At 43.1% G+C, this 20273-nt stretch overlaps 1 protein-coding gene across 2 annotated transcripts in view; it reads right to left on the bottom strand.

The window, feature by feature from the left end:
• The window catches only part of sh2d3a (SH2 domain containing 3A), a 66319-nt gene that overhangs the window by 3958 nt on the left and 42088 nt on the right, over positions 1–20273 (bottom strand). For both annotated transcript variants that reach the window (XM_084318976.1, XM_084318975.1), the window contains 8 exons: positions 17080–17199; positions 14366–14523; positions 11298–11465; positions 9271–9432; positions 8768–8883; positions 7258–7429; positions 6551–6662; positions 5294–5479 (listed from right to left, as the gene is read on the bottom strand). In XM_084318976.1, coding sequence (XP_084175102.1) covers positions 5294–5479; positions 6551–6662; positions 7258–7429; positions 8768–8883; positions 9271–9432; positions 11298–11465; positions 14366–14523; positions 17080–17199 — 1194 coding nt within the window. The remainder of the gene's footprint in view (positions 1–5293; positions 5480–6550; positions 6663–7257; positions 7430–8767; positions 8884–9270; positions 9433–11297; positions 11466–14365; positions 14524–17079; positions 17200–20273) is intronic.

Raw genomic sequence — 20273 nt, 5'->3', positions numbered from 1 at the left:
TCCGATTTTCTCCCATCCCAATGTTAGTCGTTATGCCAATTCCCAATCCCCTTCCTGGTCGCTGCGCACTTACCCCCCACAGTCGGTCTGGGAGAGTGGAGGCTATCACGTGCTTCCTCCGACACACGTCTAGCCAATCAACCGCTTCTTTTCACCTGGCAGCGCGGACTCTCACTGAGAGGGTGTAACGTGTGGAAAGATCACACTACCCCCCTTAGATCCTATCCGCGCTGAGCAGGCGCCCCGACCGAACTGTAGGAGTCGCTGTTTACAACGACCCGGACCCACCCCGCCAGCTTTCCCACCCTCTAATACAGCCAATTGTATTAGTGTGAACGGCCAGCCAAGCTGGTGACAACGCCGGAGCTGTGAGCTGGATTCGAACAGGCGAATCCAGTCCAGCGTCTCCGGTGTTGGTGACGAACGCAATCCCCGCTACGCCACCTGACCGCCCTATTCAAATACTATTTTAATAGCTTTCTTTGAATACAGTTTATCTCCTGTGAAATACAAATGTTCAACAAAACCATCAACATTGACTCAGCTAGACCTCTTTCTTATATCCACGGCGCTAAGATTGAAGATTTTTCACTCCATAGATTCATCTAGATTAATTTATTTTAATGCTTTAAATCATTTAAATTAATCTCCAAAGTTAAAGCATTAATTTTGACAGCCCTAGAAAAAGACCATTGCATTCAAAATGTCTGATGCCTCAACTGTAAGTGAGTTTCTAGGATCATCTAAAAGTGGCTAGGTTATATTTCAGTGTATTGCTCATCTTTTTTCTTGAAACTAAGGGTGGGATCTAGTACTGGTCAGAATATAAGACTCATTTTTGGAAAAATGCTTTTTTGAAGATCAAATCTTGTTGACGTATGTAGGCTGTTTTTAACATATTTTGTTAAATGATGTATGTACCAACATTCTTACTGTCATTTTTTTTTGATCCACTTTTTCTCCCATTTTCTATATTTTCTCCCATCCCAATTTCGTATCATCCAATTCAACCCTCCCCTGTCACGAACGCTGTTTCTTGCCTCCCACAAGCCGGCTGCAATGTGGACTAAGTCATACATAGCACAAGTCCCCTCCGGTACTTGAGGTAACAGCAGTCGCATCTTTTCACCTGCGCAGCTCGATCTCTCAGTGGCGAGGAGTAACGCGTGGGAGGTTCACGCTGCCCCCGACACTTCCTGATTCTACTGTGCAGGCGCACCAACCGACCTGTAGGAGTCGCTGTCCACAACGCCCGATCCCCACCCATCAGTTTCCCACCCCCTAATATGGCCAATGTGTATTAGTATGAACGACCAGCTAAACTGAAAGCAATGTGGAGCGCTGGGCTTGAACAGGCGAACCCAGCGTCTCCGTCATTCGTGGCGAGCTCCTTGCCCACTATGCCACGTAGCCGCCCCCGCACATTCTTACTGTCTTATACTATCATGCACTCTTCCTACTGTACTATACTAATATGTCTTTACTACTATGCACTCATCGCTGCAGCACCCAAGTTGCAGCACTGTTTGATGATCATTGTTACTCAGTTGTAAGAGTCGTACCCTTCCTGCCGACTTGTCGTACAGAACCTGTTAAATGTAAATCTAGGCAGTTTTTTACATATTTTGGTAAATCATGTATGTAGGCTTTTTTTCCACTTTTTCTCCTCCTATTTTCTGTATTTTCCTCCCATCCCAATTTGAGTCGTTATGCCAATTCCCCCCTCCCCTTCCGGGTCGTTGCGCGCATGTGCCCCCCACTGGTCGGTCTAGGGAGCCCTGAAGTCTATCACATGCTTCCTCCGATACATAGGAGACAGCCAGCAGCCTCTTTTCACCCGACAGCGCGGACTCTCATTGGTGAAGTGTAACGCGTGGGAGGTCACACTACCATCACCATTTCCCTCCCTCGCTGTGCAGGTGCCCTGACCGACCTGTAGGAGTCGCTGTTTACAACGACCAGGATACCACCCACCGGCTTCCCTTCCGCTGACTCTGCCAATTGTGTCAGTATGACGACCGGCCAAGCCGGAGGCAACGCTGACAGCCGGATTCGATACCAGTGTCTCTGCAGTGGTAGACAGACGCTTAGTCCGCTGTGCTACCCGGCCGCCTGTATGTAGGCTGTTTTTGAACCCAGGATGATCAGTGCATCCTGTCCTTCACATTAGTTATCTCATATAGCTGCGTTCTTCATTGACACACAAGAGTTAACCGGTCGGGACAGAGCCCCGGAGACTAGCTGTTTGAAACGCGTGGGGGACAGTGCATCTCGCACCTCGGGCAGACGAGAGAGGGGTCCTCCCTCGCAGGCGGGTTCCCACCTCCGACCTCCACCCTCAGCGACACTCAACTCAACCTCCTGCTTATTATAGAAAAATCATATGTTCACCCTCTTAATGCTTTGTACCCTTTAAGCAATATTTATTGTACTATTCCTTTACTCCATTTACAATCAATCATCTTACTAATCACTAGTGTACAGAGAAAATGTCTCTGAAACCACTCCTAACAACCAACTTTCTCATAACAGTTTACTGCGGATCCCAGGTCCTGTTATTGTAGGTCCATCAGTTTCTTCTACGTGACATGTTTCTATACCTGTTTCTCTGGGCTCACTCCTCAGATTGTCTTCCGCTCTCTGATCTGAGACTCTGTGCACAGAATGAAACAATTTTCTTTGCTATCCCTTGACTCGATCTCAGTTTCTCTTAAGCTCACCGGACTTGGTAAAATAATTTTCCACGACATGTCGCACGGCCAAGAAGGTGCATGATTAATGATGTATAATGACATTTAAAAGTCTAGACCCCGAAAATAAGATGATGTCCCTTTTTCAGATTTTGTTCTCGTCTTTTATACGGTATAATAGCCAGATATTTGATATTTAATTTTTTATTCATTTTTATCTTTCTATTTTTTCTCCCATCCCAATTTAGCCGTGCCAATTCCCCCCTCCCCTGTCTTGAACGTTGCTCGCATATGCCCCCCACTGGCCGGTTGTAGGGAGGATAGAAGCCTTGCATCACATGTCCCCTCCGATACATGTGGAGGCAGCCTCTCACATCTTTTCACCTGCCAGCGCGGACTCTCATTCGGCGAGGTGTAACGTGTGGGAGGCTCACACTACCCCCGCCATTTTCCTGTCTCTGCTGTGCAGGCGTCCCCCGACCGACCTGTAGGAGTCGCTGTCCACAACATCCAGATTACCACCCATCGACTTCCACCCGCTAACTCTGCCAATTGAGTTAGTATGACGGCCGGCCCAAGCCGGAGGCAACGCCGACAGCCGGAGTCGAACCCGGTGTCTCTTGCGTTGGTGACGAGCACAATGTCCGCTGCGCCACCCAGTCGCCTTGATATTTGATATTTCATCAACATGTTTCCTTTTTCCCTTTACTCTTATATGAGGATAATCCTTAAATTAGTTTATTGGTCAAATACATAGTCACTGTTTTTCCTACATTCAGAGAGACAGGAATCATTAGAATAGAATAGACTTTTAATTGTCATTGCACAGTATACAACGAAGCCACTTTGCAACCTTCTCCATTGCTAGAGATAGTTTAGCAGCCACTTGTACCGCATCCTTCCCATGTGTATATGACCGTGTCATCTGCATACATCTGGATCTCCACACCATCACATACAGATGGGAGATTTTTTTGATTTGATTTTATTTGATTTTATTAGGGATCCCCATTAGCTGGTGCGATAGCAACCAGCTAGTCTTCCTGGGGTCCACGCACAAAAAAACACAAAAACAATCACCATTGCAAAAAAACAAAATTATTAAAAGTCAGTACACACAATGCATAATGAACCTACTGTAACAATTAATAGCTAAAATTACATTAGTGTAAAACAAAAACAAAAAACCACTTTACAGTGTTAAAAACAATTTAAAAACAATTTAAGATTCTTTTTAAAAGTGAATCTACTGTAAATGCAGCAGAGGTTCCGAGGCAGGCCATTCCACAGAGTTAATGCTCTAAAAATAAAAGATCTCCCCAGAGCGCTGGTTCTAGATGATTGATGAGATGATTGATGCATGAGCTGAACAACAATGGTCCTAAGATGGAACCATGCGGTACCCCCATGGCTGCTCTTGATGGTGACTGAGCAACATTTATCTGCACACACTGGGCGTGACCGGATAGATAATGATTGTATCCAATTTAGGGTATTGATGGAAGGTTTGTATCTAAACAACTTGGGAGGAGTATTTGGTGATTGACCTGTAGCAAGGGTCCAGAAAGGCCGCTCCTACCACCCCTCCTTCGTCCAGAGTCTGTCTTCAAGGAAATAGCAGCATGGCGTTTCAGTTGAATGCTCTGTCCTGAATCCAAACTGCATGGAATGCAGCAAGGCCTGAGAATCAACATGTCCCCCCAGCTGTTCCATTCCATTCAGTTTGCCTTATTGCATTCTCAAAAGGCTCTAAATCTTTCTCTCTAAGTAACATATACCCCCCCCCCCCCCCTCCTCCCTCTTTCCTTCCATTTTGACTTCTGTTTGGTGGAATGCCTGTGTGTGCTTTTGTTTGTGTGTCTATCTCCTACCTGAGTGGCTACCTCCCATTGTGTGGCTACACATGTATGCTCTTCCTGTGGTCTCTAGGTACACACTCTCTGAAGCCAGAAGCAAAAGAGACTAGGGATGCTCGATATTGGCTTTTTTACCGATACCGATATACCGATATTGTCCAACTCTTAATTTCCGATACCGATATCAACCGATACCGATATATGCAGGGTCCCCCCCCCCCCCCCCCCCCCCCAAAACGGAATAATTTCAGGTAATTAACATTACATATCTCTTGTTGTGGAATTAACACAACATTATGCATACTTTTGACAATAAATAAAATCAGAATTTGTTCTTACTTGCTTGCCTGGTTAAATAAAGGTTATAGAAATGTAAAAAAAAAAATATTGAAAACCGATACCGATATTTTCCGATATCACATTTTAATGCCGATATCGGCCGATAATATCGGTAGGCCGATAATATCGGACATCCCTAAAAGAGACCTAAGACTGAAACCTGTGATGTCATCAAGATGTGAGACCTGGAGTTGCCCCCATACTTAGGCAATGAAGTGACCAGAATCAGTGTGTGTGTGTGTGTGTGTGTGTGTGTGTGTGTGTGTGTGTGTGTGTGTGTGTGTGTGTGTGTGTGTGTGTGTGTGTGTGTGTGTGTGTGTGTGTGTGTGTGTGTGTGTGTGTGTGTGTGTGTGTGTGTGTGTGTGTGTGTGTGTGTGTGTGTGTGTGTGTGTGTGTGCGCGCGCGTACCTGCAAGCAGAGAGTGCGCGTGCCGCTGGGACTCGGGGGCGTGCAGCGCGGCGTTGCGTGCCGACTGGAGGACGTCGTAGAGGAGCTGGCAGCCTCGCTCGCTGTTCTCACTCGGGTCCTCACCCTCCATCACCCTCAGCAGGGGGATCAGGTGGGGCACGGCGACGGGACCCTGGACCACAGAGTCTACGACACACACACAGACACTGAGCTGACTTACTGACTTACAACAGGTCCCTACATTATAGATGATATGACAGACACTGAACTAGATTAGAAGAACAGAAGTACAGTAGATCCGCACACCAAATAGCTCCCTTTAAAAAAAAGTAGTCCTTTAAACTGAGCTATTTGGTGTGTGGATCTACTTTCTCTTCATGTGGCTTGCTAGGCTATATATGTTTCATACTTGAGGCTCATGATGACCTTTTTACCAAAGCCTCACTTGTATTTAGTGTCACTCTCCTCTCTCTCTCCTCCACTTCTCACCTACTACTGACACACTGGCAGCGCTCCCTGTCCGTATCTTTCTATCTTTCTACCATTCTCTCTCTCTCTCTCTTTTATCAGTTTAGCATGACTTGACTATTCTCTCTCTCTGTTTCTCCCTCTCCGTCTGTCTCTCTCTGTCTGTCTGTGTCTCTCTCTCTCTCCCTCTCATCAGTTTAGCATGACTTGACTATTCTCTCTCTGTCTCTCTGTCTGTCTGTGTCTCTCTCTCTATCTCCCTCTCTTATCAGTTTAGCATGACTTGACTATTCTCTCTCTGTTTCTCCCTCTCCGTCTGTCTCTCTCTGTCTGTGTCTCTCTCTCTCTCCCTCTCTTATCAGTTTAGCATGACTTGACTATTCTCTCTCTGTCTCTCCCTCTCCGTCTGTCTCTCTCTGTCTGTGTCTCTCTCTCTCTCCCTCTCTTATCAGTTTAGCATGACTTGACTATTCTCTCTCTGTCTCTCTGTCTGTCTCTCGCTGTCTCTGTTTCTCTCTCTCCCTCTCTTATCAGTTTAGCATGACTTGACTATTCTCTCTCTGTCTCTCCCTCTCCGTCTCGGTCTCTCTCTCTCCCTCTCTTTTATCAGTTTAGCATGACTTGACTATTCTCTGTCTGTCTACCGCTGTCTCTCCCTCTGTCCGTCTCGGTCTCTCTCTCTCCCTCTCTTATCAGTTTAGCATGACTTGACTATTCTCTGTCTGTCTCCCTCACTGTTTCTCCCCCTCCCTCCCTCCCTCCCTCCCTCCCTCCCTCCCTCCCTCTCACCATCTCCATCGTTGAGGGAGTTCATGAAGGGTTTCAGGTTCTTTTCGAACAACACAGCACTTTCTGTGTGGTTCCTCCTCAGTGTTCTCCAGGTCATCTCCAGACGAATCACCTACACACACACACACACACACACACACACACACTGTGAAACCTCTACTGCATTAACGATGGCAGTTAAAACAGCCCATATGTGGCTGGGTGATTCATCGATTTTTCGATTAATTCGAATTAATGATCTAGGACGATTTTGAAAAATTTAAATCCATTTAAAAAAAATATATATATATATATATTTTTTTTTAGATTCACCTTTTATTTGACAAAGTGATGTTTGGTGAAAGTTAGATTTGCACTTTATTAATCCCAATAGGGCAATAATTCATTCTTGTTTGATGATCAAAAGGCACGTTTTATTTATTTTAAGTGAAGTTTGGTGAAAAAGCAATTATTGCACTATTAATCCCAATAGGGACATTCATCTTTGTTTGATCAATAGTAACCTTTTATATATATATATATATATATATATATATATATATATATTATATATACCCCCACAGCCGTAGCTACAACCACTTAATGTCGAGGCTCTCATCCACATTCATTCATTTTCTCCCCCCGCTCGCTCTCTCTCTCCCATGATTTCAGAATACCGGAAGTGGTTGCGGTGGTCTATAGCCACGCCTCACAGACTGTACAGTTACCTGAGGCATCTCCAGAGCCTTCATGACAGCGGAGAAGGAGTAGAGGTCGTGGGCGTGGTCTCTCAGGGCCTCAGCCAATGCGATGACTTTATGTAAAACGGTGGCCCTCTGGCCCACGGTCCCCGTGCAGCCCAGGATGTCCACCGCCACTCCCAGCGCGATGAGATGGTGCCTGCATGACACGGGACGGAGGCATCAGTAACGTACCCAGAAATTATACTTAAGTGAAAGTATGGGTACCGTCTAAACATTTTACTCAAGTAAAAGTCAGAGTATCTGGCTAAAAACACACTTGAGTAAAAGTCCAAAGGTTTCTACTTGTAAATGTACTTAAGTACTAAAAAGTAAAAGTAACAACTTTTTTTCTGACAATTTTTTCTGTCTATTCTTCTGATAGCAGGTGTTTAATCAAAGATCCCTGTGTTCTAGTCTTGCACAAGGACCAATCAGCATGGGTTTTTAAATAATTGGCCCAGCACGCCTGAGATACACACACAAGCGCACGCACACACGCACATACGCACGCACGCACACACACACACCGAGCTTGGTCAAGGGGGAGGGGCTAGGCCCAATGTGGAGTGACGCTAGCGCTAACTTCCGTACTCTCCGCCAATCAGCACGCGCCTGCCACAGTGTCTAGTGAGGGGCTCACTCCGCGGTTGCAGCTGGAGGCTACTCGATCTGTCACATGACCCACCAGGATGTTCCACCGGTGTCCCTTTGGGACTTCATGAGGTAAAATCAAGGATAAAGCTTTATATGGAAATTGTAAAGTAGAACATGTAAAGTACATGTGACACCTGTGTCACCGTGGGTCCTTATGGGTTAAAAATGAGCACGGCACAGCCTCCGACAGCTGTGTCAGCAAATTAGACAGACGGGCAAAGAATAGACGTCCAGATACGAGTGGATGAGATCACGGGCAGTACCACAGTCTATATTTCTGATCCAGACTAGAGGTCTGCATAGTCTGGATCAGAAATTAAAACAAAATGTATCATTGTGAATCAATGAGCTGGGTGTTTCATCATATCCACACAGTAAAGAGGGCAATTGTCCTCCCAACGTGATTTACTGAAGTAATGGAACGTAGATTCGACAGCCAATGTGGGCGGGTTCATGTTCCATTGATGGCGATTTGATTGGCTGTTTTTAAATAAAGCGCGGCCGCAGGATTAATAACGTTAACGTTAGTTCGGCCAGAGAAACAAATAACTAATTAAAATTGTTGGACCTGCGAGATTTGTACTTTGTATGTATACTTGCATTTTAAATGTAAGGAGTAAAAAGTATGTTTTTTTTCTCTGAAATGTAATTGAGTAAAAGTACAAGTATACAAACCTAATAATACTTGAGTAAAGTACAAATTCCCCAAAACAGTACTTAAGTATTGTAACAAAGTACAATTACTCAAGTACTTTACACCACTGGTTGTACGTGATTGAGTGAGTGAGTGAGTGAGTGAGTGAGTGAGTGAGTGAGTCTTAGACAGACTAACTACACCTACCTCTCCAGGAGGTCTTGTCGTAGCTGGTGTCCGTGTGGCAGGGTGACCAGCTCCAGCCCTGACCCGACTCCCATCATGCTCTTCTGCTCGTCCGTCACGTCGACTATACGTGCCACCTGGTGCATCGTGGGATTGATAGGTCAAAGATCGGTCTCCCCTATAAGCCAGGATCTTCTAAATGTCTCTTTTAGACTACGATACTAGAACACATCTAGAACAGAACATAACACAGCAGATATTTATAAGCACATATGTGCACTTTCCTTTTCCAGTAGACTAGTGTATTAGTAAATTCTTTGTGAAGTAGTTGTTTCATAAAATTGTATTAAGGGATTTATAACAAGCCCAGTATAGATGCCAAACTAGAAGAAACTTGAATTATGGAGCTTTTAAAAAAAACAATTTGATGCCTTGATAAAAAATCTATTCAGTAATCTCTCTAATCTTCTCTCAGAGTAAATATCAATAAATCAGGAACCAGAGAGGATCTTGAAGACATCTACCTGGCAGTCAACACTGAGCATGTGCAGAGCGGTGTTGGTGGCGTTGGAGCGGTTGAACAGCTCTTTGATGGCCAGCAGGATGGTGGGCTCCAGAGGACGGTTGTTCTCAGGCAGGAGACGAGACTCAAACTGGTCCAACTGGAAACACGACACGGCCTCCACCTGAGAGGGTGTTAACATGTTATTACTATGTTATTACATACTGGGTGTTAACATGTTATTACTATGTTATTACATACTGGGTGTTAACATGTTATTACTATGTTATTACATACTGGGTGTTAACATGTTATTACTATGTTATTACATACTGGGTGTTAACATGTTATTACTATGTTATTACATACTGGGTGTTGACATGTTATTACTATGTTATTACATACTGGGTGTTAACATGTTAATACATACTGGATGTTAACATGTTATTACATACTGGTGTTAACATGTTATTACATACTGGGTGTTAACATGTTATTACTATGTTATTACATACTGGGTGTTAACATGTTAATACATACTGGGTGTTAACATGTTATTACATACTGGTGTTAACATGTTATTACATACTGGGTGTTAACATGTTATTACATACTGGTGTTAACATGTTATTACATACTGGGTGTTAACATGTTATTACATACTGGGTGTTAACATGTTATTACTATGTTATTACATACTGGGTGTTAACATGTTATTACATACTGGGTGTTAACATGTTATTACATACTGGTGTTAACATGTTATTACATACTGGGTGTTAACATGTTATTACATACTGGTGTTAACATGTTATTACATACTGGGTGTTAACATGTTATTACATACTGGGTGTTAACATGTTATTACTATGTTATTACATACTGGGTGTTAACATGTTATTACATACTGGGTGTTAACATGTTATTACTATGTTATTACATACTGGGTGTTAACATGTTATTACTATGTTATTACATACTGGGTGTTAACATACTGGGTGTTAACATGTTATTACATACTGGGTGTTAACATGTTATTACTATGTTATTACAAACAAACACCACCTCCACCAGAGGGTGTTAACATGTTATTACTATGTAATTACACACCAACAGTGGGCATGTTATTACCATGTTATTACATACTGACACCATCCGAGAGGTTAACATATTATTATGTTGTTACTAGGGCTGTCAGTTTATCATGTTAATTAGATTAATTAATTAAACAGCAAATTATCGCATTATGAAAATGAACTTAAAAATTTATAAAAAAAAATGTTTAAATTTTTTTAATCTCATTCATTCCATAAGAACGTATAATACAGATTTACAGACTTTTTTTAATATGGTCCATTTGCATGTTCTTGGTATCTGATTCTAGGGACATCTATGGATCTCAGGGAATGTATTCCCAGTGTCAGAAATACTGTGTCTGGTACTAGGCTTGAGTACATTGTAATGAACCAAATAAGAATATCAATAAAAAAAAAATATCTTTGACTGTGAATAACACCATGCTAAAATTGACCAGACCTGAACAATCTAAGCAAATGAATAAAGGGAAGATGATTAAACAGAAGGTTTCATAGATACAGTACTGAATTCTGCCATCCGGACACATGCCATTTGAATATGATTATAGAATATAGAATATCAGGCCTAAAATGGTTATGCGATTAAAATGTGATTAATTAATTACAAATATTGTAATTAATTCGATCTTTTTTTTATCGCCTGACAGCACTAGTTAAGTACTGCTACAATGTCACAACCAGCCACCAGTCAAAAGCTGTGTGTTGACCCCTGCAGGTAAACAATTATTATTTAGATTAGAATACAGCTACTGTATTACATTACAAAACCTGTTTGTCTGATGAAATACAGTGGCTGGTGAATTTGGATGAAACATTTAACATCCTGCCTGAGCTGCTACTATTATTATTATTATTATTATTATTATAACTACCGTTATTATAAAGGTAATGGCATAACATTGAAACAGCAAATATCAGAAAATCGACAAACTAAAACATCAGATGTACAAACATTTGGACGTTCAAAATGCCACTCCTCTGCCGCCTCCGTCTGCCCACACGCGCCCCCCTTCTGCGCCTCCAGGAAGCTGAAGGAGGTCTCCGTGAGGTGGGCCCGGCCCTGCCACTTCTCCTCCGCTCTCAGGCGGTCCACGTGGCCCTTCCTCCGAGACTCCGGCACCTGAGGATCCAGAACAGCGGGTTACCAAGACAACTCTTTATTAAATCAAATGCCTTAAAATAGGAAGATCTTGTCGATCTTAGCACTGCAATAATAATGTGCAAAGTACATAAGCACTCACTTCCAAGTTGCATTCAGGAGTTGTTCCAGACTAGAGAGAGCCGATATAGACTTGTGTATTCAATATCGCAAAGGCAAGGACAAATATAAAAAGTCGATGTATATCTGTTAACTAATTGGGGGCCAACAGCAGAGGGCGCTGATGGCCCGTCAGCGCCAGTGCTTTATCCAATGTAGGGATAGCTTTACTTGCGAGTGCTTAAAATATATGAAATATTATAGCTATGGATCTAATTAACACGTTGATTGTCAGTGAGTTGCTTCCAGTCAACATGCACAAAACAGATAATTTTTTCATACATTTCCGTTTTATACCGTGGTGAATATGAATATATTTCTAGAGCGTTCTGTCTAATCTCAATAAACTCCAGCAAATCGAGCTTCAATGTATTTCCTTAGAAATCGTGCCATTTGTCGCTTGATTTATGAATCGTTTTCAAATAAACGCTAGATTATCGATATTATATGTGTCATCATGCACGGACAGAAGCGGGGTCTGAAAAATCGCTTCTCCGTACTTTGGTCGGCGCGAACCGCACACACACACACACACACACACACGATGGTGGTGAAAGAAACATCGGATTAACCCAAGATTCGTAACAGAGTCCTTACCGCACATCTGATGTAGTGCAAAAAGATGAATCCAATTCCTGATCGCCATTCCAAATATTGATCACGTTTATTGATCCAACGTTATATGTCCAAAACACATAATCCACGCTGCTACGAGTGTCCCCAGTCCATGTGTTATAAACGTTACTCTTACCCGAGAAGTAAAACCTGGACCGGACTTCTTATATCGATGCACAGCCCCAGCCAGAGAGATTCCAATGATGTGCAATACCAGCTGGAAGGCATAGGCGGCGGTATTTGCCCTTTTGCAAGCTCAGACCCATTCCCAATGATAACATCAGGCTCCATGGATGAAAAATGAATGGATGTAGCTAATAAAAGAAATAACGATTAAAACCAGAGATTTCTCTGGTTTGGCGCCCAGCGCATGGCGAGTTAACCCGAGATATCTCGGGTCTGGCCCCGAATGTGTTAAAGGGGCAAAATTATGAAATAGCTTTGACAAAGAAGTAAACATGTGTAGTTCGCTACATACTTTTAAGAAATTACTCAAATATAAGGTGATTCATAAATATAAAACTTCATTATTATCCTAGTTATATTTTATCTATAACATAGCTGTGTTAAAATAGTGACAAAGGGAAAAAGAAAAAGAAAAACATATATATATATATAAAAAAGGAAAATGTATTAAAAGAAAACATAAATAAATGTGTACACGTTTTGTACATAAAACTATGAAACGTTTGTAACCTTTGCTAAATGATATACTGAATTATGTTTCTTTTTTGTATTTTCTTTTTTGTGTGTAAATAGTGTAATGTAAAAAGGGTAGGCAATTATAAGCAATTATAAGCCTCGGCTTCAGCCTACACAAATCAAATGTATTTGTAAGGCCCGACAACACACGTTAATGTCCCCATGGGCCGGACACGTCTTCTTTAAACAAGTCAAGAAGAAACATCACAATGAGTCAAGAACAAAACAAGAACACCATAGAGTCCAACATTTTTTAAATAAATGCAACACAGGGCGGCTGGGTGGCGCAGCGGAGATTGCGCTTGTCACCAATGCGAGAGACTCCGGTCTCGAATCCGGGTGTCAGCATTGCCTCCGGCTTGGGCCAGCCGTCATACTAACTCGTTTGGCTTTTTTTATTTAAAAAAATGTATATATATATATATATATTTTTTTTTAATCCCAATTTCTCACATTACATTCACCCTGAATGTTGACGTTATTCAGGTGAAAAGTTAACTTCATTCAAGCGAGGCATTGCAATCCTTGACACAAATAATTTGATGTATAATTAAATCAAAGGAAATGCGTTTGGGTCTGAGAGTGTGGCTGGTCTGCCGTTCTGCAGCTGGATACTATTGGTTTGTTTTGGCAAAATTCTGTGTGACAATAAATAAATGAATGATGATGTGCAATTTAAAACCAAAACTAAGGCCTCAGTATGAGTTTAAGACGTGAACATGGTCATGTTTGTTGAATAAAAAAAATAAATAAAAAAAATAATAAATTTTTTTATTTAATTTTTTTGATCCCGATCTTCGGAAAATCACGTGATCGGCCCCGATCCCGATCACGTGATCGGATCGGGACATCCCTAGTGGTAATCTGGACGTTGTGGACAGCGACTCCTACAGGTCGGTTGGGGGACGCCTGCACAGCAGAGACAGGAAGTAGCGGTGGTAGTGTGAGCCTCCCACACGTTACTCCTCGCCAATGAGAGTCCGCGCTGGCAGCTGAAAAGATGTGACAGGCTGCCTCCTCGTGTATCGGAGGGGACACGTGATGCAAGGCTTCTATCCTCCCTACAACCGGCCAGTGGGGGGCATATGCGAAAGGGGAGAATTGGGGAGAATTGGCACAGCGAAATTGAGGATGGGAGAAAAATAGAAAAAGAGGAGAAAAAAGTGGATACAAAAATAAAAATACCTTTCTGATTCTGATCTCATCAACTGTCTTTCATTCTTTCATTCCAAGGTCTGGACATTGAATTTACGATGATATATTGACATCAAAACCCTCCTATTAGCACCTTTTGTTTACGTTGGTTAGACCAAACTCATTCATATAACTGGACATCCATCTGCTGGAATCTGAGCATGCTTGAGTACATTAGCCCGAGTGCTTAGTCCACTGCGCTACCCAGCCGCAACACATTAGCCCTTTTAAACAGAATGCTTGCCGGTTACCTGGACGACCAGTACATCGTAGAAAGAGGAGGGGTCGTCCTTGTGCCGTGAAGGGAGCAGGGGCTTGGTGCTGGGGAAGACCGTCGAGACCCGGAGGGGTTTGGGAGGAGCTCTGGGGTGTAGCTGTCCGTCCGAACCGCGGAGCGTTGCGCCTCCACCTGAGGATGAGGAGGAGGGGCTTTATTACTGAGTGTATCCTGGGTGGGTGTGGCTACACCTGAGGAGGAGGGGCTTCATTACTGAGTGTATCCTGGGTGGGTGTGGCTACACCTGAGGAGGAGGGGCTTTATTACCGAGTGTATCCTGGGTTAGTGTGGCTACACCTGAGGAGGAGGGGCTTCATTACTGAGTGTATCTTGGGTGGGTGTGGCTACACCTGAGGATGAGAGGAGGGGCTTTATTACCGAGTGTATCCTGGGTTAGTGTGGCTACACCTGAGGAGGAGGGGCTTCATTACTGAGTGTATCCTGGGTGGGTGTGGCTACACCCATATCAACACCGGTATGGGATACTGTATGAGGCACATAGGGTCAACTAAGCCACATATCAATGGCTGAAACGCAACATTTTTGGATGATGAGAAACCTCCTGTCTGCAAGATATTTTCCAAAAGCCGAATGCAATGTATTGTGTATGTAGTGTAGTGTATTGCATTCAGCTAGAAAACATGTTTTTTTTTGTTTTCTCAAAAAAGTTACATTTTCAGATAGGAGGTTGTGCGTTTCAGCCATCATTGCGTTGCATAGTCATTTTCCTTCCTACTTTTTTGCCATTATGGCCGTGAAATATGTATCAAATTCTATTCAAAGTGGTCTTAAAAAGCCTGCAGGAACCCTGCAGTTGCACTGTATAGACCTTTTCAGACTTCTGTTGCTACGGGGACAGCTTGGGCCCAAGTGTATTTCCTGCCAGCTATAGTATATTAGGTTGATACTATTAACTATATATTGTTGGGGGGTCGTCACTTTTTGTCCAAGCTTTTTATAAACCTAACCCTAACCAACCACTCCCTACAAATACAAAATGAATGTAAAAATGTTCTTCTGGGCCATGGGATCTAGCACTGACTATAGTATTATCAAATTCTGCAACAGGAAATAAACTTGGGTCCATCTAGATTCTAGAATGTTTATGTTGTCATGTTTGATAAGGTCTATATATAAAGGCCCTTTTCACAGCGGCCATTTTGACATGTCATCGCAGGGTAAACACAGGTGTAATTAATATCATTAATTATGGTCCCGTTCCATTCGGGTGCACCGGGGTCATGGGTCATGCTGAGTCACTGGAATGACTGTGACACACCTAAATGGAACAGGGCCATCACACCATAGATATATATAGAACACTAGATAGCTTACCCGCGCTGCCGGCCAATGGAGAGCGACGTCGTCGTAGGGTGGCCATCTTGCCCCAGGCAGCTCAGCTACTGATAACATTAATGTCTATGGTGCATGTACTATTTAAATAACCATAGATTGCTCAATTCTCTACCGATTTTCAAACAGGTTGGTTTGCTATAAACATCAAAGATGTAGTTATGATACTGCATACTTATAAGTGCTTGAATCATAGCCACGTTAATAATGCTTGTAATAAACCAAACCGTTTGTAAATCCGTCAATATTTCAGCGAGTTATGAGTATTTCTGTCTGTGCAGATCACTCACCCTCACTCAAGGCTGACTGGGGCAAGATGGCGGCGGTTCAGCGACGCTGGTCTGCCTTAAGCTATCTATTGTTCTATATATCTATGCATCACACGCCCTGTGATGACATGTCAAAATGGCCACCGTGAAAAGGACCTATTGTGTGTCTCTTTAAGCTGCACTACTGGGTTCTGGGATCACAATTTGACCCTCTGAAAAGTTGTGTGTGATATTCTGTAAGAATTATTACTTAATTAATAAAGTGTCCCAAGAGGAAAAGTGGATCCCTAGAACTCTGTGTGTGAAGGTACAGTAGGAATGATCCCTTTTGTTGTGGTGTCCTGCCCTCCCACCACATGTACAACACAAAGAAACAGCTTCCAAGATGAATGTGATCTATGGACAACATGGTCAACATGGACAACATGGTCAACATGGACAACATGGTCAACATGGTCAACATGGTCAACATGGACAACATGGTCAACATGGTCAACATGGTCAACATGGACAACATGGACAACATGTTCAAGATGTTTCCTAAAGTCCATTTTGTTATAAAAGGTTATTAGCATTTGTAACATTTATCATGCAGCATTTATTCTCAAAAGTACATGGTGGAGCTTTAAATAAATAAATAAATAAATAAATAAATAAATAAATAAATAAATAAATAAATAAATAAATAAATAAATAAATAAATAAATAAATAAATAAATAAATAAATAAAACAAAATACAAAAAGCTAAAATAGGATAGAAGTAAAGCGAGGGGTGTGTGTTACCTGGATGTGAGGGGCGTGTGTGTTACCTGGATGTGAGGGGCGTGTCTGTTACCTGGATGTGAGGGGCGTGTGTTACCTGGATGTGAGGGGCGTGTCTGTTACCTGGATGTGAGGGGCGTGTGTTACCTGGATGTGAGGGGCGTGTCTGTTACCTGGATGTGAGGGGCGTGTCTGTTACCTGGATGTGAGGGGCGTGTCTGTTACCTGGATGTGAGGGGCGTGTCTGTTACCTGGATGTGAGGGGCGTGTGTGTTACCTGGATGTGAGGGGTGTGTGTGTTACCTGGATGTGAGGGGCGTGTCTGTCCCGGACGGGGACTAAGCAGCGGTTCGCTGCCCGTGCGGAACACTGGAGAGATGGGGGCGGGGCTACATTTATCTGACTGGCTGTTCTGAGGAATAACTGGAGAGGGAGAAACAAAACCGGTAAAGACAAACATAAACATAAACAAACCATCCATGAGGGATACATGTCTTGTGTAGTCAAAATAAAATGGTAAACACATTTTAAGATACATTTTTTGGCGTTTTATCGCTTTATTTCTACTGGGCAGTCCAGTAGGGAGAGACAGATGAGGAATGGGAGACAGAGTGGGGGGAAGACATTCGGCAAATAACGACGGGTTCGGGAGTCGAACCCGGGTCGGCCGTGTCGCGGCTGAGCGCGCTATGTGGTTCGCCACTGGGGCGCCCATGGTAAACATTTATAAACATTTACAACTTGGACAGGCATAAAACTGGTAGCATTGCTGGCCAGTTAGCTACTCCCCAAAAGCACCTGGATGTGCTGTGTGTATCTGGAGGGACATGGGGAGGTGTAGTTCAGTGAAAACGACGGGCCTGGACCCAACATGGGCCATGGACTCGTTTCTTTGCGGTTCTCAAATAATAATAACCTCCATCCCGAAGAGAGATCACATTCACTCAATTGATCCGTCTCAAACCCTGCACTCTTTTCCTGATCCTGCCAATCACAACTGTTGCTTTGTCTGTTGAGGGAAGCAGCCGTTGTGATTGGTGGATCGATAAAAGGGGGCAGGGCTTTATATATACGTCAATTAGGCTGAAAAAGTCTAAAAGATCCACATGAATAATTTCATAATGTGTTCTAATAAGGGTGTGTGTGTGTACTGTAGCATGGCAGCATGTTAGCTTTATGGAACAGATTGATAAAAATGCCAGAGTCGAGTTGCTAGGAAAATATCCAACTGGGATGTAACTGTAAAAGGTGCATGGGCAAGTGAGATAGAAGACACGCTCAGCAAAATTGGAGTATGACCTTTTCCAGAATGTAAACACTGTAAACATCTCCTTGGTTAAGGAAGCCTTATCTAACATACATCAGAATAAATGGTCACAGGAAATACTACATAAACCAAAATTAAGAACATGTACGATGAAAAGTTGTTATATATGATATATGAAAAATATGTGTGTGCTCCATTATCAAAAAGACAAAGGTCATTATGTGCCCAGGTCCACTCTGGGATTTCCCCCCTGCACCTCGAGACCGGACGTTACCGGGGGTCACAGAAGAGGAGCGGATCTGTATTTACTGTATTGATATTGAGAATGAGTTTCATTTTATGTTTTATTGTCCATTATATTATGAGTTGCGTCAAAGGTTATTTGACAGGTGTAAAAACCTTGAGTTAATGTGGTTGAGTGATGCAGAAAGACTAAAGGGGATTTTTGATCACAGGTAGGGATGCTCGATATTGGCTTTTTTACCGATACCGATATACCGATATTGTCCAACTCTTAATTTCTGATACCGATATCAACCGATACCGATATATGCAGGGTCCCCCCCCCCCAAAATGGAAGAATTTCAGCTCATTAACATTACATATCTCTTGTTGTGGAATTAACACAACATTATGCATACTTTTGACAATAAATAAAATCAGAATCTGTTCTTACTTGCTTGCCTGGGTAAATAAAGGTTATAGAAATGTAAAAAAAATAAAACAAAATTGAAAACCGATACCGATATTTTCCGATATCACATTTTAATGCCGATATCGGCCGATAATATCTGTAGGCCGATAATATCGGACATCCCTAATCACAGGGTATTTGCACTTGCAGAATATTTAGAGAAAGCTTGGGATAAACGTACGAAAATAACATAATACTGTATGCGATTTATTTTGGCCTCTGGTGGTGTGCATGGTGTAGCTTACAAACCTTGGGAAGTGAATGTTATATTCAATTATTGTTTTTGGTGTCTTATAATCCCGTAAGGGATGGATCGTCGGACATGACACGAAAAAATACCATTTCATTCATTCATTCATTCATATAATCTCACAGCGTCCCCTGGGATGCACCTGTTATCCATAATAAGGTATAAAGTCTTCAGTGTGTATCACTGCCATATGAATGGTTGATTTGAGCCAGCCCTTTCCATGTTCTCATGGCTAGACGACGTTGTGATAAGCCGGTGACCTTGCGGTGGAGGAGGTCAGTTGGGACAGGCACACCGTTAAAGCTCTGTGGTGTTTGCACATTCTTCAAATACTTGACATTGTCTCTGTACAACCTGTCCTGCATCAGGCTTTGCACACAATTTGCTCATCCATCTCAGGGACAGAGATGTCCTAGTATCTGCTATGTGTTGATATTCAATCATTTGGTGTCTTATTACTGGATCTAGTAAACAAGTCACAGTGGAACAGTAACATCGTGCTTTTCCTTTTTATTTATTTTTTGTCTTTTCTATCTTCCCAATTTAGTCGTTATGCCAATTCCCTTCCTAGTTGTTGCACGCATTGCCCTACTGTCAGTCTGGGGAGGGTGTAGCACTACCACATGCTGCCCTACTGTCAGTCTGGGGAGGGTGTAGAACTACCACATGCTGCCCTACTGTCAGTCTGGGGGAGGGTGTAGAGTCTGTAGACTACCACATGCTGCCCTACTGTCGGTCTGGGGAGGGTGTAGATAGAACTACCACATGCTGCCCTACTGTCGGTCTGGGGAGGGTGTAGAACTACCACATGCTGCCCTACTGTCAGTCTGGGGAGGGTGTAGACTACCACATGCTGCCCTACTGTCAGTCTGGGGAGGGTGTAGACTACCACATGCTGCCCTACTGTCAGTCTGGGGAGGGTGTAGACTACCACATGCTGCCCTACTGTCAGTCTGGGGAGGGTGTAGACTACCACATGCTGCCCTACTGTCGGTCTGGGGAGGGTGTAGACTACCACATGCTGCCCTACTGTCAGTCTGGGGAGGGTGTAGACTACCACATGCTGCCCTACTGTCGGTCTGGGGAGGGTGTAGACTACCACATGCTGCCCTACTGTCAGTCTGGGGAGGGTGTAGACTACCACATGCTGCCCTACTGTTGGTCTGGGGAGGGTGTAGACTACCACATGCTGCCCTACTGTCAGTCTGGGGAGGGTGTAGACTACCACATGCTGCCCTACTGTCAGTCTGGGGAGGGTGTAGACTACCACATGCTGCCCTACTGTC

The sequence above is a fragment of the Notolepis coatsorum genome (genome assembly GCF_963971535.1).
Source record: "Notolepis coatsorum genome assembly, chromosome: 7".
Lineage (NCBI taxonomy): Eukaryota > Metazoa > Chordata > Actinopteri > Aulopiformes > Paralepididae > Notolepis > Notolepis coatsorum.
The sequence above is the reverse complement of the archived record's forward strand: the minus strand, read 5'-3'. Positions and strand labels throughout refer to the sequence as shown.